At 37.4% G+C, this 27,805-nt stretch overlaps 1 protein-coding gene across 4 annotated transcripts in view; it reads right to left on the bottom strand.

Moving 5' to 3' along the window:
* GRID1 (glutamate ionotropic receptor delta type subunit 1) overlaps positions 1 to 27,805 on the bottom strand; it is a 542,212-nt gene that overhangs the window by 58,754 nt on the left and 455,653 nt on the right. For all 4 annotated transcript variants that reach the window (XM_069863481.1, XM_069863482.1, XM_069863485.1 and 1 more), the window contains exons 9-10: positions 3,455 to 3,556; positions 1,749 to 1,946 (exon numbers count right to left, since the gene is read on the bottom strand). In XM_069863481.1, the coding sequence (XP_069719582.1) occupies positions 1,749 to 1,946; positions 3,455 to 3,556 (300 nt within the window). The remainder of the gene's footprint in view (positions 1 to 1,748; positions 1,947 to 3,454; positions 3,557 to 27,805) is intronic.

Raw genomic sequence — 27,805 nt, 5'->3', positions numbered from 1 at the left:
AAGTACTCTAGAACGAAAAGCATCATGCTGACTCCTCTCTGAAATAAGTGGAATCTATTTAACATTTATTCCTCACTTGTTTTCCAAAGGACACCTAAAACTCCAAACCATATTAACCTGGTACACTGCAAACAATAAGAAAGAACCACCATGTATTTAGCCTGTGTATTCAATAGCAAGTTGCAAAGAGTGACTGTTTGTTTTCTCCCTGCAGAGCTGTCAGCTTCCCATATTCATGAAGGGATTTCATATGACAACTGGGAGCGGAGATTTTGTTTGTTTTTTTTTTATAACGAATAAAGCAACTACAACATCTAGTAACTGGAAGAATGCACCAAAGGCAACTTAGCTCCTGAAACTGCTCTGACCTCAACATTTAAAGCGAGTAGGTTTAACATACAAAGGGTCCTTAAAGACTAAGCAAACTCAGTGAAAGATACAAGCTAATAAATAAAAATCTTAAAGCTTTTGAAGGGCTGTAATTAAATTTTGATTATTTCTCCATCTTAATAAAAACTATTATCTTCAAAAAAGAGAATGTACTTTTTGTTTTCTAGCTCGACATTTTGTTTGGACATTAAAGCAAATATTAGGCTAGGGAGGTCTGCTTTTAAATCCTTTGGAGTCAGGGGAAAACCTCCCGGCAGAAATACCATTAAAAACCAAAAACATAATAGATATTTTGCTGATTAAAAGAAAGCAATTTCCAAGGAAATTTAACAAAATTTTTTACCACATAACACTGCAAAATAGTAAAAAATTATTCATTTTTCCTAGCACCAACCAAGAATATCCCGTTACCATACAGATGCTTGCTATTACTTTAATTGCTTCTGTTTCTTCCGAAACATCTACTTACCAGATACTGAGCCGCCTACTTACTAGATAATGAGAAAGCTTTCACTTTCAGTAATAACTCCACTGCAGAAGAGTAACCTTTTCTCCAAAGGGCAGCAATGTGGAATATTAATTCCTTTAATTCTCCTTCTTGATTAACATTTGTCTCATGTCAGACAGCAAGATCACGAACAAAATCCACTCTAATTTCATTCTCCGGGACAATCTAAGCTATGGACTTTCCCCATTTACTTCAATGGAGTTCAATTAACTTACTCCTGATATGCAAGACTGTAATTATGAAAAGAAATTCGGTTCCCTGTGTTTTAAATGAACAAGTAATCTTGAGATCTGTTTTAATTCTGGTCCCTCATGTGTTTATGGTATCATACTAGGGGCATTTTTCCTTTTTTGGAGTCAAACAATTGTTCATTGTCAAACGGATTGCCACAAAGTGACCCAAATAAAGTCATACCTACAAACAAGTAACAAAGACATAATGACAAAAATTAAAATAGTAGTAATTAATATTTTAAGAAGAATATGTTATTTTTTTCTCTATTTTCTCTAGCCATTCACATACAAATACATGTCCCCTCTTCTTACATCTACATAAACGCAGAGACCTACACTGATATATTTTGTATTGAGAAGAGGTGGGAGTAAACAGAACAGTTCCTGTCCTGTATACAAGTGTCTTAAATCACTCAGTTAACACCACACTCAAACCACACATAGCTGAGAAGTCTTCTGCACGGCTGCTTTCATCCTAATCCATTCTCTTGCATTTTGGAATGGAGAAAGGGAAGAATTTAAACACCACCCTCACAAAGCTTTGACACCCTACTCCCAAGAGGTTTTTTTTTCCTTTTTTTTCTTTCTTTTTATTTTAATACAGCTTCTTAGTGTACCTTGTTAATAAGCTCTCCAATCATGCCATTCCAGGAGCTGTTTTGGAGTTGTTGTCCATATTTGCCATCAGGAGCTTGATATATCTCATACTTGAAGCCCAGATTCTTGGCAAGTGCGTCCAGGACATCAATGGAAAATCCTTTATATCGCTTTGGTTGCCCAAGTATGTTCTCTGCCACCATCACAAAAGGTTCTTCCTGAGGACAAAACAGTATCTTAACTGATACTCAAACCAAATATTTTAGTGTGCTTCTCTTAGCAAAAGGATGTTTTCTGAGCTGATTCTGGACAACCTGGCATAAATTTTGAGACACTTGTAACTTCCTGAGGGAAAAACTGTAAGCCGTGCAGGATACTATGAGACAGTCCTTCAGCACCAGAGTGCTATCTATGCCTTGCATTTTCCACAGTTCAAGAGAAGAAGCAGAGACTCCAGAGGACAGTTCCACCCCCTCTAGTAGCTTCCTGGTGTCCACAGGATGAACTGGTCTCTGGAATACTTGTCTCTTCTCACTGACTTAAACAGGGGCACAGACACATACCTTAGTGCCCAAACTAGCTGTCTAGAATGTAGATACTAAATTAAGCACACGAGTCCTAGACAGGAACATTACCACTGTCTGTCTATCTCAGAGCGTATCTGATTTAGCAAGCTTTTTTTTACAGAAAATTACATCCAGGAGATATACTGAAACAAGAACTAAAAATGCTGCATTTTGTGCATATTTAAAACTCTGGAAATTTAAAGAACAACCTTCATGGGTATTAGTTCCTCGACTATTTTCTGTTAATGTATGTTTTGAATCAAGGAAATGCAGCATGATGTGGTACATTTTCCGTTAGGCATGGGGTTTGCTCTCCTGGAGGAGAATGTCATGGCTGGCAGCAGTACAGCAACTGTAGTCTGCTGCCTTTGCAACCCAGAACTGATGTTCTTTTGGAAGGGATCTGGTAACCTTCCACATAAACTACAGCATAACCTTGCCTGTCACCAGACAGAGGAAACAAAACTGGGCACTGAGAAGAGTGCCTTAATGATGTGATGCAGTACTTCCTATTTGTACCACAATTCAGAAAAAGAGAAATAAAATCCTCAAAAAGAGTTTTCCAGACATTTCACAACCTGCAAACTGCAGCATTTTAGGTTGGAATGCATTCAAGCCCTAATTTGCCCCTAATTTAGTACTTATGTGACAGGGGCTCTGCTGCAACAGACAGGTGTCCCAAAAGTGTAATGATTTTGAAAGACCATGCCTTTCTAGAAAATATAGTTTATCTCTACAGGAGCTTGATGGAGGGAACACTTGATTAAATTTTACGGCCCACAGTGCACAAGAGCCAAGATTAGATTATCATAATTGACCCATCTTATCTTAAAATCCATGAAATGCTGGAAACTGCATATCCAAGTTAGAGTATGGTATCTGGAATGCACCCCTGTGCACTTAGGCCTTGTGCTGGTTCCATGCCCAGCAGGAATTACAATGCAGGAAAACAGAATAAGTGAAAACCCAAATTATCTGTATGCCTGACAGCTTCACATAAAACAATAAAAGGCCATCATCTATCTTTCTTGCTTACGTAACCGATCATCCAAAAATACAGAATTGAAAATGATAGGGAAAAATACTGAGAGAAGTGCCCAAAATAGTCAGATCCTTTTTATTTTGAGCATTTTGGTTCCTGTACTCAAATAGGATCATACCAAGACAGTCACCACTTTGAGTGTCAGTCCTTGTAAGTCATTGCCCAGACGTCGCTCTTGTAGGCTGCCGTTAAGTCCTTTCTCAGAGTCCCATGTTGCCAACTAGAACAGAAAGCACAGTGAGTTTGAAGGACTGTTAGGCAGAAACCTTTCAATATTTACATAAATATTTAACAGTAGCTTGACTGAATCCAGATCTGATATACAGGAATGAGAGATGTGTAGCTTTTTTAACGCAAAATCAGAATTGATGAGGTTCAGAGGACAGGCATAAACAAGTACCTTGCCTGAACATACTTTCATCGATGTCTGTAACATAACTACTTACTACCTGTAACATTTGCAATATTATTTCACTTTGATCTCTCTGATGACTTTTCCCTCCAGTAAGCTGATATTGCCTGAGGGTCCTCAGGATTATCTGTGGTCTCACGATCCCGATCCCATACATCCCTCTGCACTCAGGCCCCTCCTACTTCTCAAATCATTCACAATTGCTTGTTAAAGACTGACCCTTTTTTTCTTGCTGCACAACGTTCTCACTCACTGATGATCATAAATTCTTAACACCTACGGTGTCAAACTGTCTTCTCTTTCACCTTGGACTTCCTTCAGATCCTACCTTAAGTCTTATTTTCTTTATTCTTGCTCTCCTTCTACCTCATCAGTAAAACAATGACAGACACTCAAGCTCCCAGGCTCCTGATGATCAAATATCTCATATCTCCCAGCACTTCATGCAACTGCTAGATGCACCTGGACTCATGTTTTCAGGATATCTCCTTGGAACATTACATCTAAATATTTTATTTTTCAATTAAATACATTGCTCTAAAAATCAATTTTAGCACATCTTCTGAACAGATAGGCAGCAAAACGCAATAGAATATGTTCAATAGAAAAGTCAATCTTAAATGACCTTTGGATTATTCAAACTAAATTTGCTCTTCAGCAGCAGCAGCAGCAGACACTCCTTCTGCCTTGCAACAAAATCCACAGTGTCATTTTGTTCAGAAGTGTCATAAATAGTATCAAGTAGAAACTGTTTCCTCCTTTTTTTTCAGGTCTACTCTTAAACACCAATACTATCTCACATATGTGGAAGCAGTGTTGTTAGCTGAAGGCATGCCCTACAGAAATTAAACAGAGTCTAAGATCTGTGAAATGTGACTTCGTCCTGCCAGAAGCTAATTTTCATGTAACAAGTCAAAACCTTCTTGGAAAGAACTTATTTCACTGCAAATGCCTATGGCTAGATGTCCTACATGATTTACTTCTATGACTTCAGTTTTATCCTAAGACCTCAAAAATCAAACCAACAAATAAAAAGTGATGGGAGAGATCTGCGTAGTTTTATTTTTGTTTTGTTGCACTAAAATGATAAACTTGGAACTAGAAAAGAACAGGACATTCAGTGAATATTCAGCCATCATAACTATCACACAAGAACAACTGATGCAGGTTATTCCATAGTCACTAAATCTTCAAAGCTGAGACACAAGAGGGGAAAGAATTAAACTATGCCTCAATTTATTCAGCTGACTTGGAGGATGGAGGAGGAGAATGACTGAATAATAGCTTTTTAATGATGCTCCTGAAAACTAAAGTATCTCAAATTGGAAACTCTGGCCCTGTGATACCAGTTTGGAGTGACACATGACCTTCTGCACATTCACGTGTCTGCAGCAATATAGGTGGATACATATAGCCATAATATCTTTTAAAATCAAATTTAGATGCTTGCTCTGAAATATGTCCTGATGCCTCTTAGCATTTGTGATTGCAAAAACCAAATTGACAGCTGACATAAATCAATACGGTTCAACAGACTTCAAAGATGGCTATAGGTCTGTGTGGTATACATTGTGACACAAATCTGTAAGGAATGTTTACCGTCTAAGCCTTCTCCAGCTGTCCTGTGCAGTAAGCATGTGATAAAGATGCAGGGAAGGTTTGGGCCAAAATGGCTGCACCATCTACAGATGACGATTAAGTATTTATTAAAAATGAAAAATGTAACACATTCATTTATTACTTCACCATCAGTGGACTGACATTTCAATTCCTTCTCCCACTTCTTTTCCCTTCAAAAACTCCACCTAATGTCACATCAAGGCTTTAGACTTCTCAAAAGCTGTACATTTCACATTCTGTGTTGACACTAAGAATTCCTAAAAGGACCTGGAGACTTGCCAGTGCAAAAACATAAATTCCTTCCTTTTATTCAAAAGGAGAGAGGCAAAGATTGCTCTTTTATGCATCAGGGGTAGGTGCAAGGAGGAGGAGCATATTTCAGTACAGCAGAGAACTCCCTGTAGTTCCCTATGGAAGCATAACTTTTCAGTCTCTAAAAATCAAACTATGTAGATGATGTTAAAAAATGGAACATGAGGAAAACCTTTTCCAGATGAGTTTTTCCTGAGCATCCCTGAGCTTCAGAATATTTCATTTGTTGAGACATGTGCCAATTTTAACTTCCACTTCCTGCAGACAGAATGTTGTTTATAGGCTCGATGTATTTACAGATATATCTACCAATTTGTGACAGCTGACCTGTCAAGATCAGCACCTGAGAAACTAATTTCCAGCACTGTTAAACACAATGAGTACTGCTGTCATTTGATAAGGGTTCCATTCTTTGTAGAATTATGTACCATGTTCCCACCAGTAGTCTGAAGCCAAAGGTTATAGCACAGTCATCAGCTGAGAGGGGATAAAGGACTTTTAGAACTGATTATCACAAACAGCTGCTTGCAGAACCAGCACCTATAGAATGTATTTAAAAAATTCAGTGGTCTGTGGAACAGACATTTAATGGCAGCCAGGGTAGGGGTTTTTTGATTCTCAAATTACTGGGTTATGGGAGTTCAAGTTTTGTAAACAGCTACTTTATTAAAGCTTTTCAACTGACATCTTTTCCTGGCTTCTCTTTCTGAAATAGCCATATTGCTGCAAATCCATTCTAGCCAAACATCAGAAGCTCAATCACCCAATAAGGACAAACTAGAGGAAACAAATGTGAAAGACAAAAAGGTAATTTGTTGGAGAACTCTGACTCATGTCATGACATATTTACTGCATTTTCAACCAGAATTGCAGGGAAAAGAAAGACATTAATAGTTTTAACATTGTTTTTCAAGCCCCACACATACCCAACACACAAGTGAAGCAACTACATGGCTAGACAACCTAGGAATGTCAAATGATAAAGGACGTCACCCAACCTATTCCTCATGAACCTGATGTTCAGGACTTTTGCCCTGAAAGCTACTAATGTCTGTCAGGACCTCCAAAGAAAACTTGGTGTCAATGTTACTCTGAGGCTTCTGAGTTTCCATTGATAAATTAGGAGTCAAATGCTACAAAGCAGTTTGATGACTTTGTTAACGATACAGCTGCTGGCTGCCCAACACTAACACAAGTGACTGGTTCTTAGGGACCATATCAAGATGTCATGGTAAACTCATAACAGAGAATAAGAGAAACAGCTTCAAAGCAGTGTGAAGACCCTTATTGACACACTGAGGCAAATAACCCTTCTGCTCAAACAAATCAAGCCTACATGCAGGCAACATTGACTTGCAAGACGTGAACTTGATCAATGAGATTGTGAGCCTGTGTGCCACTTCCTTTAGGAGATGAAGCTGATAATAAATGCAGTTATTTCTTACACATTTGTCCACAAAGTCCACAGGTTCATGATGCTCTGCTACACAACAATTACCTATTTCTTCAAGATCAAAATTACCCCAAAATACTAGTAAACAGAATTGAAAACTGATGTTAACATAAAAGGAGAACATTTAATGTTTTTACTGTAGCAGTGAATAAGATAATCTACACCATTATAGTATATGATGCAGTAGCTCCTGTTCAAATAATGCATGTCACTGCTGTCTAATACCATTTTAAGCATAACACCATCCTAAACATGATCTACTTTTGAAGGAAAATGTGATTCTCATAAGAAGTAAACCAAGATGATTTTCAGCAGATGTATAGCAATGTCTGAAAGTGCTGCAATCAATCCAGAGCATGTATCATCACCTTGTACCATTGTCATTACCCAAATCCATGAGCTACACACTCGTGTTAGGTTCTTCCTTCGAACTGCACAGTCAAAAGAAGGTGGTTCATTTATCCATGTGGCAATCTGGAGGCCGACAAGGTCACTCTTGGGGCAAAAATCAAAAGCAACGTTTATTCTGGCTTGGACAAAAATAAACTGACCAAAATACTTGGGTGCACAGCCAAGATATGGGGGTGCGACTTCCCAAAGTTGCAGAAAACAGATTTCAATCTGTTCAGATCAGAATCTGATCCCTGAATGCAGCCAAGGTCACTCGGATTCAATCCGACATGCACTAATACCAGTCAAGAAAGAGTAAGGTAAATGAGAGGGAGAGGAAGAGAAGGGAAAAAGAAAGAATCATTGATGTGAAACACCAACAAAGAAGTGAAGTCAGATTTTACAACCATTTACGTATAAGCTCAGACACAAACTCCCTGAGATTAACCCTATAGCTCGGGAACCAAGAGTGGGAGCGGAAAGACAATGAGATGGTTATAGAAAATGTTCCAAACTGTCCCAGTGAGACAAGGCTCAACTGAAACACTTTGCTTAGTATGAATAGACATGGGTTCAAATAGAGATGTTTTCTTACACTCAGAAAACGTAGGTGCACAAGAGTGAACAGCAAGCTAACATCAAGTTTCTTGTGAAACTGAAGAAATCCACAATAGAAACTTTTCAATTATTGACTGATGCTTATGGTGAAGAAATCCCAAAGATCCAATTAGTGCTGAAAGGAACCCATTTTTTTATCAATAGAAGATGTGAAAGCAAAACTAACAGAGATCCTAAACAGCCTTTCAGAAAATGACCTCTGGAATTGCTTTGAACACTGGCAGCATTGCATGCAGCTGCATGTCGGCTCAGAAGTGAACTGTTTTGAGGATGACTGCAGTTATTTTCTTAATTCACTAAATAAAAAGAGTAGCAGGCAAAGTCATAGATATTTTTTGTGTTGGACCTCATATATTCTGCATGTTGGGGCCTCTTGCCCTTACACCAATCTTGCAATATGGCTAAATTCTTACTGAAACTTTTAACATTTGAAAAGTAGATTTTAAGCAAACATGATAATAAAAATGTCCCCAAACAAACAAAATTTGAAAAAGAAAAATAACATTTACAGGAAACAAATATGAAAGAAGACAATGACCCATTACATCAATGGAGCAAACGAGACACCCCACTACTGCAGTCCTAAGGAGTAAAAGGAATTCTATTTAAATAGTAAGTAAAGCAAATATTTACATTTAAGCCCAGGATTCTTTTTTAAAATGCAATATACTGGTAATCTAGAGAATTTGCTGTCATTCAATGTCATTCACAGCAAGGTATTAGTAGGACTCACACGCTGGATTATGTGTCATTCCTAAGTAACTGACAGGATTCCCTTAAACGTCATTTCCATTTATGTGACTGGACTTGCCTTGAAGGTATCAAAATATTTTCACTTGAAATATGTGATCACGATTGAGAAAAAAAAATAAAACGTGCTTTGGATTATGCATTTGTATAACCCACAGCTACATAAAACAGGATTAGGAAAATACAAAGATACTGATTCTCATACTTGCAAGTGAATGAAAAAAAAAACAAAAAAAAAAACTGATAACATTTATTTCCATAACAGCCACATAATTATTAGGAATATTCTAACATTTCTGCTGTGAAGCATAAGCTTATAGTCATTATTAGGGATAAGATACTAGACAAGATTACTAGCCAAACTGACTTATGGTTTATTCTGTGGTCCAGCATAACTCAACTTTGCTTGTAGCAAAAAACCTGTAAGTCACCTGCATTCAGATATTCATTCAATTTTGATATTCTGCATTTGTTTGTATTAAAGATTCAGCTTGCTTCCAAACACCTACAGTGGGATTGGCATACCCATGCACCCATAGCCATAGAGCCACCATGAACTCAAAAGATATTAAAACTATGAAGAACGGGTTGTATACCAAGTCTTAAGTGGTACAGAAACTCTCAAGGCATTTGGACAAAAATTTTATTGCATCCTGTACAATGCTCAAAAGGCTCCACTTGTCATTACAAGGCCACACAAGGACTGCACTCACATGGTAAAAGTTGAAAGAAAGGCAGGGAGATCATGGAAAGCTACTCTGAGCTGATCCATTCCTGATACTACAGCAAACATCATCCATCTCCTGAAAGAGTAGGCTCTTAAGGCAGTAAATAGCCAGTATAAAGTAAGAAAAACCTGAGCAGCAGGAACGGGCTACCATGCCACTGCTCTTGGTCCAGCTGGACCCTGTTTTTCTGTGCAGGACAGTGAAGTGCATCAATGTGACTTGCTGCTTTAATGGACCTTTAAGAACATGGAATCTTCAGAGAGAAGAACGCAGCTCATTCTAATTTTAGTGTTTTGCAAATTTATGGTGCCATATAAAAGATAATAAAGCATCTCTAGGGAATAACAGGAAGATGAGCATTAAGCAGCAACACCTTATAATGAACATGCCTTTCCAGACAATTTTGACTGCTTTCTCAAAAGTACTGCAGAATTCATAGGTAACTAAAATGCAAATGACAATACACGCCTATCTGAATTCCATTTGTCTCATATGGGGTCTTGTGAAACCTCACCTAGAACAACTTGAACTCTTTTCCTGAATAAGGACAATATCACGTAATTTATAGACTGGGATCAAAGCAACAATGAAGAACGATGTATCAAAGGTGAGAAGTTCTGAGGTATCTTAGAGCCAGTCAATATTAAGATCTTATTTACATAATAGGTTTTTAATAACTTGGAGTAGGATACAGCAAATTGCTAGAACTGAAATGTCTAAGATGCAAAGATATCTCAAATATGCAAATATGTCAGACTAGAACAGTAAGAAAAATAAATGGCAGTGGTAAGAACCCAGACATAAAATAATACTATACATCTTGCATAACTAAAAGCAAACACTTCTGAAAAGGAACAATGAGGAATAGCAATACTTCAACTGAAGAAAGGAACATGGAAAATAACGAAAAATTTTACAGAGTGAAAGTCAGCTGCAAATGGGCAACGAGCTTGTAATACTGCACAGCTGCAGGAGTACCAGTGTGACTTTGGGGACTCCACAGGTCACATGGCATAGGCTGCAGAGAGAGCAGTTGAGAAGAATGCACAGTCTTAGTACTGTCTTTAGTATCTGTCTGCACAATATTTAGGCATGCTGGAAGAAAATTAAGGGAGAACAGGACAGCTGCTGGGGTGGAGGAGTTAGTTTGTACAAGAAAAGTAAAAGATGCAGCTGAATATCTAAGACAACAATGACTAAGAAATGGAAAAATTAGAGACAAAACTAGATACATAAGATGACAGAACTACTATGGCTGACTTCTAATAATCTACAGAGACCCTTTCACATGAAATACAAACCATTTCCTACAAATATTTACTCATTCTCAACACAGACTGAAATTAAAAATAAATACAAGAGCAGAACTTTTCTAGGTATTTCTAAATGAAACAATTTTTCATGGGAAAGGTTTTGCACATCTAGGATGAGGAAATGCATATTTGAAAGAAGCCAAAGAACAGCCTGACAGCCTAGCGGTTCCTGAATTCACCTGAGGTATCAGATGTTAACCAGTGTTTTGCATAATGCTGGATCCCAGCCAAAGGTGATTAGGATATTCTTCTCACATGTAGAATGACTTCATTCAAGCCCCACCGTGCAAGGGTTAGGCTGTAATCTCACTGGTTTGCCACATCTCAGGTGAATGGATTCATCGCTATTTTTTAAGGCTACTATGGGGGCATGTTATTATTCATAAAGGTCAAAGGCATTAGTTTAGGCTTTACAATGAATAGCATAACTCCAGAATACTTGTAAAACCCCAGTATTTTCACCTCCAACAGAAAAATCCATTCCTCATTGCTGAAATGAAACCATTCCTAGAACTCAGCCAGGAAGAAACTAGGCAGAAAGTTCACAGGAGCAATTTAAGGTCCCAGCCTACAATCACTTACAATTGTGCTTTACCTTAGCAAATGTATGTAATGCCATTGAATCCTGAGAGTTACACTTATATAAAGTTAATTGAGCACAGACCTAGACTGGAAAATAAAGGAAGTTCAAGAATATCGAAGGAGGGGTTTGAGTAGGGAAAAGCAATTGACCTGAACTGCCAGATCTAAGGAGACAGATACACACTACTGCTCTTCTGAGAAGCACGGTGAGATAAATGGCAAATGTCTAGGATTAAGATGCCATATGAAGGCTGCCCTTGAAGTAGCATAATGCCCTTCAAGCCCTGTAAGGGAACTGCTTCACAATTAAGAGAAGAAGAGAAGCATTAACTGAGTCACTGTCACGTAGACAGTCCCGTGAAAATTCTCATTTAAGAAAACACAAATCTCCAATTGTGTTAACAAAATGTACTTCAGCCAGAAGCTGCATAATAACAAGCAGAAAATTTATACAAATTGGGAGAAAAAATTCAAAATAATTCAGAGGGCTAAAACCCAATGAAAAGTGATAAAAATTGCATTAAAACAAGATGCAAATTAGTACCAGAAACATGTTTTTGCCATGTAAGATCAATTACAGTATTAAACCACTATCATCTAGAGAATAATTAGAGTCTAGGATATATAGTCTCTCTCTCTCCATGTCATTTACAATAACGTCTACCGAATAGATAGGGAAAACCTAGAGGAGAAAAACTACAACACCTTGCCCAGAACTGTAGGGATACTTTAGGAAGAAGGAGGACTACAAACAGAGGCTCTGACAGAGATACTTCAGCATCAATAGGCCTCCTTCTCTAGCGGCCTGGTTAAAAGCGTTTATTTAGCCCTTACTCTACAAACTCTGCTGTTCACTGCAATCAACAGTTTTGTCCTTACCTAGATTAATTCATCAGTATCTTGCTCCACTGTTTTTATGGTTCTTCATTCCAGGGAATGTCAAATATTTTGATGTGAGAGAAGTGGTTTTCTTTATATTTGTCATTAGCCAAACCTCATTTCAATTAAGTGTAATGGCCATATTAGTAAAAGCCAACGATTTCACATATAATAAAGCTCTACAACATTAATGAAGATCCGACACATTGTGCCTTATGCTACTAATTTAAGGAAGCTAAGATATTCTTGTACATGCATTTATTTATACAGTAGCTTTCTGCAGTACTGTGACTGAAGAGTTCTATGCGGATTCAAAGCAGCAGTTTTCTGTAACCCTGCAGCTTTTACTGATACAGCACAAGACCTCATACTCCTTGGGAAAGGATGAGAAAAAATGCACTTTATATTTTGTGTAGCATATACATCACATTTACTATTGTGTTGAAGGACATAAATTATAAACATTATCATTTTGCTGAAATAAGATATTGCTCCATTAATTGGCAGAACAAGCCAGCAAGTCAACGAAAGAGCAATGATACCAATTCAAGATAACTTCTCTTTCCACATTGTGATACCTGGTAGATATCTCTTGATCTCTTTGGCACACACAACATAGAGAAACATCTATGTTCTACTGTGGCAAGCCTGAGCAAAGCACTGTACGAGGCAGCAGATCTGCACAAAGCAGAAAAAGGAGCTGACAGTACATGACAAGATAAATGTAACTTGTTAATATTCATTATATAAAAATATAAATAGGCCATCTTCAGCTCCGGTAGAATAAATTGCTTCAATTAATGCTAGTCTTCGAAGGAGCAGTGACTGCAACATGATGATGTTATTAGTGGGGAACACCACAGCAACACAGGCACTGGAAGTGATGTAGTATTAAATGAAGCAATCGTAAGAGTAATGAAAACAATATGAAGAAGAATATTATCCTCTGGTGGTTTCTCTAGAAGGTGCAGGTAAGTGTTACTATGCCCCCGAATTTTTGTATTTCATTTCCATAGCACCAAATCAAAATGCAGTAATGGCAGCGTTGAAAATAAACTGGAGCTATTTTCTTCTAGTACCTCACCGGTTTTCTCTTGTAAAGCGGGCAGATAACTTCCACCCCTGTCCATCTGCAGTTTTGCCACTTTTCAAGGCTTTAAGATATGAACAACACTCTGTAATGCAGCAATCCTGGTATTGAATCAGATGGCAGTGTTGCTATAGCAAAAGATGTATGTGCAGCATCACAATTCCAAGGATTGAATAAACTAATTGTGAGTGCCTTAGACACTGTTGATCAGGCACTTCTCACAGGCATTGTACGTTATCAGTTGATATGAACAAACGGGCATCTAATCATAAAAGTTAGACCAGTCAAAATATAAAGCCCAAAACAGATGTCACAATTGACTGGCTGAAAAATCCTACAGCATGAGCTCCTTGACACTAGGTTACGTATTTGGAAGACAAACAAACCTCTCATATTTCTTCTGCAGTTTTAAAAGCAAACAAAATTGCTGCCCAGTGAGATATGATGGATACTGGACTCCCAAGGATATTCTGAATGCAGCTGTTAAATAGTAGAAGGAAAGTTAGGCAGTTCACGCGTAGCCTGTTGTGGACAAAACTGAACCGATTCCCTCAGCCATTACTCATTATGTGTGGGTAAAATGGAAACAAATCCATTCCATGCAGAGAACAGATTCTTTTCATAGCTTCCAAAAGCTTTTTTGTGGGAAATTACTAGCTTTTGAGAGCAGAACTACCCTCGTTATCTATGCAATAGTGAATTCAGCAGACTGTTTTGTAAACAGCAAAAATCACTGAAAAGTTGGATCTAACAACAAATACAAACTCCTGCTGATTTTATACAGGTTCTTGTCCTGTTCAGTGCAGTGTAGCAACCAAGTACCTCCCTGGAGTGACATTCTGAGCATTTTACTGGAGAGGGAGAGAGCATGAGAAAGTTGTGCAGCCGTAAAACTATCAGGACCAGGTATCTTTTCCAGTCGTTCTTCAAGAAAGCTCTGTACTTAAGAAATTAATCAGCACACTGCAACTGGCCATGCCAAAATATCGGCTCTTTTTTGCAATTCATTACTGGATTGCTTGGATTTCATCTGAGATGAATGCCTTTGACTTCTCACTACACATTCAAGAAACCTCTATCTGCAGATCTAACAACTGAACTTTTCATAGCCTCATCCATTCTATGGTCGTCTGAGAAAGGGTCCATGGGGTGACTTCACCAGCTGCAGACCTTCAGCACCTTGGCTATCATGAATTCACTTTCTGACTTTGGTTTATGGCACTGAGTCACCTCACAATAAAAGTCAAGTTCAGCCCAATCTTGGGTATCACCTGTCGAGCTAGCTCTTCTCAACTCTGTATTGAAAAATGCTCTTTGTTCCAACTCCAGATGCTTTTGAAAAGCTCCACAATTTCAGGAATATTTTTGTTAAAAACATTCAAAAATAAAATTCTTACTAACATTTTTGATTGGAAAGCTTTGAGAGTCAGAGTCTTTTTACATTTTCCATTAAATTGTATAAATCCGTTCTTTTTCCTACTATTGCTATTATCTAATTACCTCATGATATGTTGGTGGCAGCCTTGATATAACAATAACGACAGCGTTCTAGAGGAAGAAAGATCCTGTTCACATTTTAATTCAAAAGTTGTGGATTTATAAATGTTATTTATAAAATAAATTAAAAACTTAACTCAGAGAGGTCAAGGTGTTAGATGAAATGTGGTACTGTAAAATGAGCATTTTAAAAAAAAACAATTAATGGTTTATTATTCTGACAGTTCTTGACAGAACTGCTGTCAAGAGAAGCTAATATTCTCTGATGACATAAGTAACAAAGATAAATGTCAAAGTTTTGCTGGTGAAGAGTTTAAGTGAATTTTGACCACCTCTGGAATCCTGACCCACATTTATGGATAAATAAAACTTCTGTAATACATTTAAAAGTTCATTTTCTTCACTGAACTTGCTTGTACTGGGCTTTCCCTTACTTTGATCTTTACAACATGATTTCATCTTTTTCCTTGCTCCCCTTAGAACATTAACACAGAATGGTGTCACAATTTGTAGATCTTCTCAATAATAAAAAAAACCCCACCCTACTAAGTAAAAAAACAAAATCCGGTGCTTGGTAATGGATAATTATGTTTCCAAGAAACTCAAGAACAGTAGATAGCATTAAGGAAAATGTGAATTTTCTTCACTGTGATGATATACATTTAATGGTTTTAATTAACAATAAGCTACATTGAGACAGCTTTCAAAATATATATTTATCCCTTTGGCTTTGTTACGTACATAAAGCAGGTTTTGTAACGCAAATAAAACCAGCTTGCTCACAAAACCAATTAGCAGAGAATACACAAACATTATATGCCTAGATATTATCATTTATATAAACTATATACCAGTTGCTAAGCATTCGCAAGGAATATAACAATACCCTTAGCTAATCCTTGATTATCCTTCATAAAGAAACTGTGGTAAACATGGAAAATACTTTTCAGCACTACTGTTTACAAACCTTTTGCTTACCAAGTTTTCGCTCTCATTTGTTTTCTCCCCTTTGAATCAGTTTGGGAGATTTCTTTGTTTTAAAAAAAATAAAATAAAAATCTTGGAAGTCCAGAATTCCTGAGCAATTCTACATAGTGACAGACAATGCACAAAGGGTATATAAGAATGATTCACAGTACTAATTACTTTTCCCCAGTGTCACAAATTAACATGTGCCAGCAAAACGCCATCACTATAAAGGATGTGGTAATTTCAGCAAAGTAGTCCAAGGTAAGAAATGGAAGCAAATAAGAAAGACAGCTTGTACTGTCTGTAATAGTTAAAGACTTGCCTTTCAGATTCTTCCCAACAGCTTTAAAAACAAACACCTGTCTCTGAGAAGCTTTATGAGAGCACCCTACATCATGTTTGGAAGGATTCAATAATATAGTAACTTCATGTAATTACTCCAAAGTTCACTTAATATTGCACCTAATGCTTTGAATTATAATGTTCCCAAATTGTTGAGAGAAGCTTTTTTGACAGGTCAAACCTGACCAAATTAGAACACAAGCAGGATTTATGCATCATCCAAATTCTTCCATGGGAGCAGACAAATTCGCAGGTAAGGACTGACAGACTCAGCTTCAATTGTTTGTCTGGCTCTGCCCTGTCCTGCCACCAAACCCTGACCTCGCAGGAAAAGCCTCTGATGTGGGAAAGGCAGTAGCACTCCAGGAATGGCCCAATGGTCACATCTCATTTGAAGACTACGAGACTTATTCTTACAGCTCTGAGTCACTGTGGGGAAGGTATTCCTTCAACAATAAGCAGCAGAGTATTTGCATGCAGCGTTAAAGCTAAAATGGGCAATGCTCTTAGAGGAATACGAATGCAGAAATATGGCAAGGAATTACCACAAACTTATCCAACGAGGAACAAACCCACAGGCATAACACTCATTAACTCCCTTTCCTTACCGCTTCCTTACTGCTTATCTTACCTGATATTCTTTTTGTTGCTATGGTGATTGTTACCCAGCCATTTATACGTTTAAAGAAAAAATCAGTATTCCCTCTCATGAAATTCTAAGTGTGAGAAATATCTGCTTAATGCAATATAAAGACTATTTCCTCAGTGGACCCATCAGGCATTCATTTTCCTAAGGTTTTCTGAGTCCATTTAAACTCCTCTCTTCCACACATTCTATGTCAATGAATTTCAAAATATAAGTATATAGCCTTTAAAAATGCACTTTCTTTTATCAGTTCTAAGCCGGCTACCTGTTCATTTTATTAAGTATCCTCTAGGTTTCCATTATGAGAAAAAAAAAGGAGTAATTGTTCCCATTCTATCTTTTCATCTCGGTTTCATAAACACATATCCACACTCCCCTCTCGTGTCTGCTTCCCGAGCTGAAGAATTATGGTCTTTATAGTCTGCTCATACAGAAGCAACTTGATATCTCCAATCCTCCTTCTTCCTCTTTCGTGTCTCTCCTAGTTCTTATGTATATTTTTCAGACATTAAAAAAACCAAACCCAAACCTCACATAAAAAGACAACCCTGTCCAAATAATAGAGACTGGTCAAAAATCAGCCCATGGAAAACTGGAAAACTGGCTTTGGAAAGACAACTTTCTGATAAGCCATTAAGCTTTTATTTTAAAATTATCTTAGAAAAGCCTCCTTAAAAATCTACTTTATCTTCAGCACTGCATTTCAGCATTAAAAAACAGACACAGCTGAATAAAGGAAGTGGAAAGTAAATGTCACTTGCCAATAAAAATTGAATATTTTTAGATAAGATATACTTAGGAAAATGGAAAATAAATTCTTACCTAGTATACGCATAGTAAGATGTAGAATTATTTAATGTTTCTTGGGAAAAGAAGCTTTCAGTCAGTAGAAAAAATGAGAACATCCTCCATTGTATTAGTTGGGAACTCTTCCTAAAACCCTACACTTGCACAGGCAGAAGCTGATAGGAAGTAGAAAGCACTGAACTAACAATAATCTCCCCTCCTCTCACCAGGCTAATAGTAAAATAAATACTTTGTTGGTATTTGACTGCCTGGATGTTTTCAGAAAGCTATGAGGAACTTGCAGCAATTGCTGAACTTTCAGCTTTTCTGTAGACTCTTTCTGCCACCATGAAGTCCATCAGGCTACTACAAGCGTTCCAGCCAAGACTGATTTTTCTTTTTCTGTAATTCACAGAATTGCCTTGGAGGTTCCATAACCTCTGAAGGCTACAGACTTTGCTCACAAAACAAATTAATTAAAGGAAACAAAATTAACAGCCTGTTAATAATCATGGGTTGTTGTCTACATCTCCACGGTACAATATTCCCAGCTGCTTTGGAGCAGGCTTAGGCAAGCATGGATCAATGAAAGTCCCTTCACTCTGTTGGCTGTCCATCAACTTAGCTTGTGATATTTGACTGAAAACTTGCCCATTACTGAACTAAAACAGCCTGCATTAAACAGATTTCTAACTAGATAGATGACAGGTTTCAAACTGTAGCAACTATAGGGAGGAATGAATGATTAGATGACAAATGTCATCATCACATCAGCCCAGGTGATGCTACTACAATGTTGCTAGTTAGCATAAGGTCACAGTTGACAATCTGTACTCAGATGAGCATACAAAATGGATACAGTCAAGGATGGAGAAGAAACTCCAGTATCCAAGGTTCTTCAAGAATTGGCAGTTCAGAACGCGAAAGCTGCATCTGTTTATTGCCCGGAGGCAGAAGGAGGGCTCCTACTCCAAAGGCTGTCAGTCTGGTACAAGTACAAGCACTCACTCTCTGTTAAGAGTCCAGCAAGGCAAAAAGATTTGACTGTTTCTCATCTAAAACATATTAAAAAGCCTGGCTAACTCGATGCATTTTGTACCCAGATCACAGGCTCTGCATCCCAAGAGTGACAAGATGCAACTCTTTAGGTGGTCTTTCAAAAAACAGATCCTGATTAGAGACAGCTCTTCTGATAGAGGACACTGCCTTCCCCCGCCAAGGAACATAGACCTACTAATTTAAGATTATAACTGAATACTGAATTAGCTACAAATAGCTATGTTCACCTAGGGCTGCCATAAAAATGGCATTTCTTCATCTCTCCTTTAGGGAACCTGCAGCTGGCATTAAAGAAAAAAAAATAGATATATGATATACATAGACAGATATATATATGTGTATATATATGTGCACAAAGAAGCCTGTGCAGTTATCCCTCATAAGAATGTGGCTAACTTTAAATTGCCTTTCAGTACTAAATGTCACAGTCGCTTTGGAGGGCTAGAACTTAAATAAAGTTACAAAACTGAAAAAAACCCTTCCTCAATATTCTTAACTAGTTTTCGCAGTTTTTTAACCTAGTCACTTCATCTTCTTTTGGGACACTTCGCTCTAATTACACCAAGTCTCCTGGTCTTGAATTGGTGCCATATCAGTTAAGGGAAAGAATATTGAACCTCTCAACAAGCAGGAGTTTGCTTGTAGCGTGAATAAATCTGCTGACAACGCTTTCATCAGGAGTTAAGGCTGCATTAGACTGGCAACATTACAGAGGTGCGTGTACAAATAAAAATTCAAAGAGAACTAAGGCACATTAGTGTAATGGACTGCATATGATTATGCCACAACCTTTTGGTCAAGGAAGACTAAAAGACCAGCCACCACCATCAAATAATGCCAGTTGACAGCACATCACTCCTATCCTCATAGCAGCCCACCGTATCAACACAGATTTCTTCACAGACACGTTAAATATCACTAGTGGTTGCTGTGAAAACTGCTGACATTACAGCTTATGCAAGATTTCACTTTCAGTACTCTTCAATAAAGCAAACTGACACTCTTCCCACGTATGGCACATTGGCTTAATATCTGATAAATGCTTAAGGGATGGTGTAAATTACTACAGAAGGCTAGCCATTAAGATGTGCCAGGCAAAAAATTTTATCACATTGTTAAGCAAAACAACCAAAAATGCACGTAGGATTTTTGATTTTTTTTTTAACAACTTTTTTTATGCCTTCCCTGAAAATATTATACTGCTGTAAAGTTGACCTGGAAAACTTAATGTTCTACACTGGAGGAAAACAGATAAGCCACCTTTCTCCACCTTTCTGTTTAAACAGTTTCATCAGTTCTATTGAGCAATAATTTTAAATGCAGGCATTTTGGAACAGGGAGGAATGGAGGAAGCAAAGTGCAGAGCATGTGCCGGCATCATCTGCTGTACAACTAGAAGTTATGCTGTATGGAGGGACCTGCAGCTCACAGTGTTAGTGGTCTCTGGGCTAGGTGTAAACAGACTGACACCAGACTCATACTTTGACTAGATTTCCTATGTAACAAAATGGTTACATGCAAAAGAAATAAGGTAAAAGGAGGAAAAAAATAAAGCAGTTCAGATTAAAATGGCTTTCTTGCTCTTCACAGATTTTCTTTAACTTTTTCCATTGGACTGCAAAGCCAAATTGAAGCCTGCTGTGAATACAAACCCGGAAACTCAGCAGATCTGTGCTCTTTTTGCTAATTCTGACCTCTCATCTTAATCATTTTTGTCGCTTTGTAGTAAACACATTACGTTGCAACGCAAAACAAAGGCATCTGCCTCTCACTGCCACCATTCCTGCTTCATTACTCCTGACACTCATACTCCAGATCTCATTAGCTTTCTCTCAAGATTCTTGACCTAACATAACACAAGCATAAAACCTCAGTTCAGGCCTCCTGCACTATGTCATCTCAGCTGTGGAACTGCTTCCCCAAGTACCAGCAGCCCTTTCATTCATTTATGTATGACCCACACAGCTTTTGTTTTTCCCAAGAAAAGTTTCTGGCCAAGCATCTGAATGCTACTCTAAATTTGGACTGACTGTGATCCTGGTGGCTCCCTCAGTTCCGCAAGCGCCTTAGGCTCCAGCCTGCCACGGGAGTGGAATTTTAAACAGGATCAGTGTTTGATTATATAGTAAAAGGGTCAGTGATATTTCTATAAATAGTCTAAATGCAACATGAAGATGGATGGAAAACTGAGGAGAGACAACTGAAATAGTGAAGTAGTAGCCTTGAGTTTGCACAAGTGGATGGCACTAAAGATCAGCGCCAGATGACAGTGTAGTTCCTGCAGCTTAAACGATAGAAGGAGGGACTGTTTTTTTGCAGCCCTGTAACAATTTGATTACTCTTGGTTTTACCACTACAGTGATACTGGAATTGATTTCAATACATGAACACTATTGGAAGGACTTTTGGCAGTATCTGTAAAATGGGGAGGTAAGAGTTCATTTGTTCCATTAGGCTGATGATATTGAAAAGCAAAGTGTGCCAGCCAGAATCCACCCCACACCACCCCAAACCTTTAATTAAGAAAGCCTAATATTAAGTTGTACTCAATTACAACATGTGTAATTCGCCACTATGCTCTCAGAGCTAGTCCATATGCTTGTGAGGCACCTTTTCAAACTCTCTTTTGGGCACACTATGACTATTATACAATGTGCTTGTAATATAATTAAATTTGGCATAATTACTTTACAGAGTGATCAGTGACAGTCTATTGTTAAGGAAGAATTAATCCTCTGAGCCTTCCAACATAATTTAAGTTCCCAGTCCTAAATGAGATTTCAAAGAATGTAATTTATAATAACCAAAATCCCAAATGCATACTTGAATATAGCCTTCCTTTGTTATAGCAGCGTACCAGCAAAATGCTCCTGAATGAGAACGCTCCCAGCGTAACGATTTACCTATGCTGCATGAGACCACTTGAATGGGAAAGAAGCCCAGCAGGAAAGCTTAACAAGATTCACTTTTGACATCTTCTCATTCTGCCTCCTTTCCAAAACATGGATGCTGTAGAACCCTTTCAGAACCCCTTCCGCTAGTTAAGTATCATCCTTCCTCTAGGATAATTCTTGCCTTTCCAGAGGCAGCCCAAGAATTCTTCTCCTCTGAAATATCACACTAATTTATGTCTATATTTGAAGGTGGCATGATGATTAGACTTGAGAAAAAAAATGGAACCGCTATCACAGAGGAGATCAGGCAGTTTCATTTCTTCCTGAAATGGGACATAGAGTTTAGCTTTTCCACGGAGACAAATCTAAGTTGGGCACTGTCAAAACATTTTGTTTAGACATTTTCAATTCAAGTAAAATGTTTTGACAAAGTGGAATCCTTGGAAAAATCCTTTGCAGTTCTCATCCATTCCAGCATTAAATCATATTTCCCTGTTTTCTATTCACTGCAATGCTAGTTCTCGATTTTTTTCTGTGAACCAGTTGCTAAAGCATATTATATATCCCACTGAATAAATTCCTACAATGCCCTTCAGTCTCTCAGGATCACCATGTACAAGAAATATATAAGAGAACCCGACCCATGATACAAGATAGATAATGTTAAAATAGCTCAGTACTGTGGGTTGTTTCTTTTTTATTATCTTGTCAAAATTAAATCTCTCAGGCCAGTCAAAAAAATTCTAAATTTCAGTGTAATAGTTTTTACCAAAATAAAGGCTTTTCCATCAAAATTTATCTATCAGAAAATCATTCCAATGAAAAACTGCCAACCAGATATCACTACAGCTGTTTTTTATTGGTTGTGACTTTTCTAAATACTGTGTTAAAAAGGTTTCATTTAGTCCATATGCTTAATTAGGTTCACTGAACTATCAAAGCTCAGTCCTTTCTAAATTTTAGCAAGGTTAATCTGTGTAACCAAGGATTCTGGCCACTGAGCTCCTGGAGGTGAGAATCCAGGGAAACTTCACTAGTAGGATGTTCAGCACTCAATAATATATAAAATTATTTTTTATTGGCTTAAATAGTTTAGCAAAATAAAACAGAAGACTATAGATTTGGTGCCAAGCACTGGCAGTCATTCTGTTCATCCATCCATATATAAGGACATCATATCTTTAATTTTAAAGAGGAAATCTCTAGCCTTTATAGACAGAGAGACTGACAATGTTAAAGTGAAATGTACTCAACACCTGGACAAATTGATAAGCCCTTATAAATCACTGTAGGAGCCAGAAGCGCCTAATCATAACTAACTTGGTGCAAAACCTGTGGGGTCCTATTTGACTTCTTGCTGGGCTTTATAACCCAACCTGGTTCATCAATGTTTCCCCTGATAAAGATCTAGTCACAGCAATTCATACGTTAGAAAAAACACTAATGTACATGACTAAACACAGAGAGTGAAGAGATGTGAAAACTTCGACCGGTACAAAAGCCACTTGCTCTAAAGGATAAATCTCAGACTATACACTTTCCTCCTCCAAGTTCCCTCTTAACATTCCATGATGTTCTTAAACCCTCGTTTTAAAATATTAATATTGCATATCCCTCATATTTGAACGAATCACTGCGTAAGATTTCAACTATATTTTGATCCATGAACCAACATCATAGGGACATTCTTCTAGGACAGCTCAAATCACTAGACTTGGGTCACTGCCCAGAAGTGGGGATCAGGCATTCTTCATCAAGAGAACTGAGCTAAGAGACAAACGTCCTGGGTGACAAGGAAAAAAAATAAAAAAAATAAAAACAAGAGAAAACAAGGTCTTTGAAAAGGGCACATACAATCCCAATACCAGTTTACTACAGAAACAATGATGGAAAATAACATCACTTTTAAAACAAAAAGTCAGAAAAGAAAGGTGACAGAAGGTCTGCAGGTACTTGATACAACTGATGATACTACATAGCTGACGGACATGAAAGAGAGAATATGCATGTTTGTATGAACATAGTTTAAATGTCATAGAGCAGTGGGACAGAGGGTTGAGAGGAGGAGGGAATGCCCAGGAAATACATGAACCAGGAAGCCAGGAGGTGAGAGGGAGATGGACAGAGAGAAGAGAAAAGGCACAAATGACTGAGTAGAAAGAATGCCACACAGCAGAAAAGATGACAGGCAAGCAGGGACATGTAGCTTTTGTCCCTTGACTGCAGTCACCAGAAACATTGCTTACTGCTCATGCTCCTGACAGGCTGATCAGCCAAATACCATCTTTTAGAAAGAGTTGAACACTTGTTTGTTCCTCCTAGAATACCCTCTGATGTCATGGCAAAAAGTTATTAGTTGTCTCTTTGATGAGCTATCTAATAAATACCCCTTCAAGTCTTCTTCCTTCCACCATTCTGCAGATAGCATAACGTGAATAACCTCTAATTACTTGATAAGGGTGCTGTATGTTAACATAAACTTTTCTATACAGCAAAGCAAGCAGAACTTTAACTAATGAAATACCAAGCACTAACCTCTACACATTTATTATTGCAGAATAAATATACAAAGGAAAACAGCAGATACATTATGGTTATGCTGCTTTTGTTAATTTTCTATCTTTCCTTAATTTCTAAGAATTTGGCGATTTCAGACAGTTTTGAATATGTCTAACTCATTAACTATAACATTAGCACTGATATAATTTAATCCATCATCCAATAAACAAGTGCAGTAAATTCCCTCATGTTCATACACAAACAGTATTATCTTTTCATTTCATCAGTTGCCAATACATGATAAAGGGAGCTTGGAAGATAATTACAACATTGCACATGGACACAGTCATCGCATTCACTCTGGATTTCTCCATGGGCTTGAATTTATGCCTTGCCAGCCAGCCTTCCCCTGGACACAAGCATGAGACTCTCTCTGCAGTCAACACAAACTGTGTACTCTAATGCTAAGCCAAAATTTAGCCTCGATTCAGCAAAGAATTTAAACATGCCAACAGTCACTTGGATTAGATTCAGGTTAAAGGACTTGATGCATCAGTACTTCTTTCCTGAAATTTAAAATATCATAACAAATAAATATGATTTTTAGCCTTTCTCATGAGTTGTCTAGATAATAGCTCTGGTGCTCAGAGAAATCTGATGAAAACAAACAACACAAAATGAACCTGGTTTTGGGTAGTCAGAATCTTGTGAGCAATACAGAATTATCCGGAAAAAAAAAACCAAACCCAAAAAAGACCCTACACTTTGAATCTGGTATGCTGCTGTTTTCTATGCTTTCTAACTGTGACCATGATTAATGTAAAATGTGAACATAAGAGGCCCAAAATAATGCCAGATCAGCATCTGCTGGTCTTCACAGGCCCCACAGTCTTGAATTTGTCACAAGAGGTGTAGGACTCTGGCAGCACTTCCCACCTTCTCAAGGTTCATTTTATTGTATGCAAATGGGGAGATAAAGTGCAAGGAAGTGGGAACATTTCAAAAGTGTCCCTTTCAAGACAGGCCACAACATCACCTATTATTCAACAAACTATTAATCATCTTTTACACCTGGACATAAATATTCTGATCCTGAAATCCATATTCAAGAGCCCAGAGGAACTAATTCAACAGATTCAGATGCTCATTTAATTAAAGGTTAGAAGGAAGGTTTGCAGACTCATTCAGTTTCTCAGTTGGTATGGAATTAAGCTCTTTTTGAGACACAGAGCAGGAGAGTCTATTTTATGCTAATGTAATTCCAGTTTATTCTAGATTTCAGATCAGAATCAGGCACACGTAACTTATCTAGGAGCCATATTCTCCAGTCAGATGCTCTGCTCAAGCATATCAAAAGAGTTACAGGATATCAGCAGTGCCTGCATTTTTTAGATTAATGAAAATTTCAAGATAGGATGGATCCAAATATGAGAAATTACTTGTTAAGAAACATTGAGAGGTCTTTTAGAGGGAACATAATGTGGCCAAGCCAATTAAATATTTTAATAGAACACTAATATTCACCTATAGCCCCTATTTCTTAGCCTAATGCCAAAAATAACATAAAATAATACTGAATATTATTATAGTTAATATTATAGTTAATACAGCTGTTCTGTTTACAATACATTGCATTGCTTTTCCTGCATCCACGTGTTTGTACTTGCATAAACATAAATGGGTTTTGCAGTCTTGCAGTTTTGCAGAATTTTGTGTGAATACCATGCTGTTGAGGAAATAAAACTAATACCTAAATTAGCTAATATAAAGCTAGGTTAGATATGGGTAGGTGAACCGTTATTACACAGACTGCAAAGTAAATCGATTTTATAACCCTATTGGAAGAAATATTCCAAGCAAGATCCTCAGTCGGCAAAATCTGATCAAGAACTCTTGACCTGATCACACTGATATGACTGTTTGTCAGATGAGGTTCTAGCTGACTCTTCACCAGTGCTACCTTTGCTAAGCATTCCTAGTGATCTGTCTGCCTGAAAAGGAACTTTTGAGGAACATGCACTCCAAGGCACTTTCTCTTAAATTATCGCTTTCTACACTGTGGCCATTCACATTACGTCTTTCAATATCGTGGAAATCCACATCATAGACTACACCATCAAACTATCATAGAGAAATCTCTGTGAAAGTGGTTTTTTAGAGATTAAAGTATCTTATTTACAGCTTTTTATTTTTACCAACTTTTTACAGGCTCCATTTGGTCATTCTTAACTTACCACTAATACAAGTGACTGGCAAACCAGTCTCTTTGCATTGCCTGAAGTACAGTAGAAATTGTTTTAATGGAGTGAAACTTGTCAATATGCCATTCCATTTACAGGAAAACTACACTTTGTAACTACAGCACAACTTAAAACTATGCTTAACTTTACAGAACTAGAGATTTCCAAAGGTTTATAAAATGAAAAAGAATTTTTACAAATATGTTCTTAAATGTAGTATTTACTCAGCTGTGTATATTGCTCCAGACATACTGTAAGGTGACAAGAAAATAAGAGTCAGTGGTTTTTCTCTTCCATTTTACACTGATCTCCTTTCTCTTCTAAATTTATTAAAACATATTGAATACAGAAGGAGCTTCAAAAATATCTGACAGTGTTATCCGCTCTACCAGCAAAAATATGGCAAGGTTAATCATCTGGGTTAAAGGAGTCTAACTTCCCCTTGCAGCTGATTGTTGCTATCAGTTTTTTTATGAAAGGACAGTCAATAACGTCTTCTAATCTCTTATAACAGACACGGGACAAACATTCTATTACAACCTAAATAAATGAGAGAAACTTTAATTTTAGACCTGTCTTTCAAAGTGATATTCCAGTAATTATTATAGCTATGTCTGGCATCTTTCGGTTTTATCCCTCCTCTGGGTTTATTTTTTTTTTTTACTCGCTGCTTCAATTAACTATTATAATGGTTATAAACAATGGCCATGTTCTGATATGAAAATACAATTATTTGCCACTTATCATTTGTTTTTTAACTTTAAGTTATTCCCAGCTCTGTTTCTCCCCTCTTCAGTCACTTCTGTATCATCCTCCATGCTACTCTCTCATTATTCCTCAAGTTAATTTATGAGGCCATTTACTTCGTTTTTAAATACAACTTCAGTTGTGCTCCTGTGGTCAAATAAATTCACTTTCTGAACAGTTACATATAAATTGCAGATCCCTATGCATATTAAAACCTGCTCGCTGTATGTATTCTTAGAAAAGAAACTATTCAGGGCAGATACAGTGCACAGAAAAATGACTGCAGCTCAAAATACATAAAATAATGCAAAACTTTGAAAGAGGATATAAACTATCACCAAGGTTATGTACCAGCTTTTCACTTCTTACACGTCAATATTACCTATATATTTAAAAAATGTGGAATTGCAGACATGTATCAATCTGACAGATAAGAAATCTTGGCAAACTCGCTTTTTGTTTTCCTCATCTATGTACAGATATTAAGCACTGTCACTATTTTGTTTCAGACTGTTTTGTAATAATGAAAGGGAAAAAAGTAAAATGAGTATGATTCAAAAATTCTGAATTAAAAACAAAAATGTAGACAACACTTCTACTTAAACCCAAGCTCAAGAGTATTTTTGAGTCAAGCACGCGTCTG

The sequence above is a fragment of the Phaenicophaeus curvirostris genome, chromosome 9 (genome assembly GCF_032191515.1).
Source record: "Phaenicophaeus curvirostris isolate KB17595 chromosome 9, BPBGC_Pcur_1.0, whole genome shotgun sequence".
Lineage (NCBI taxonomy): Eukaryota > Metazoa > Chordata > Aves > Cuculiformes > Cuculidae > Phaenicophaeus > Phaenicophaeus curvirostris.
Note: the sequence above shows the minus strand (reverse complement) of the source record. Positions and strands in the feature narration are given on the sequence as shown.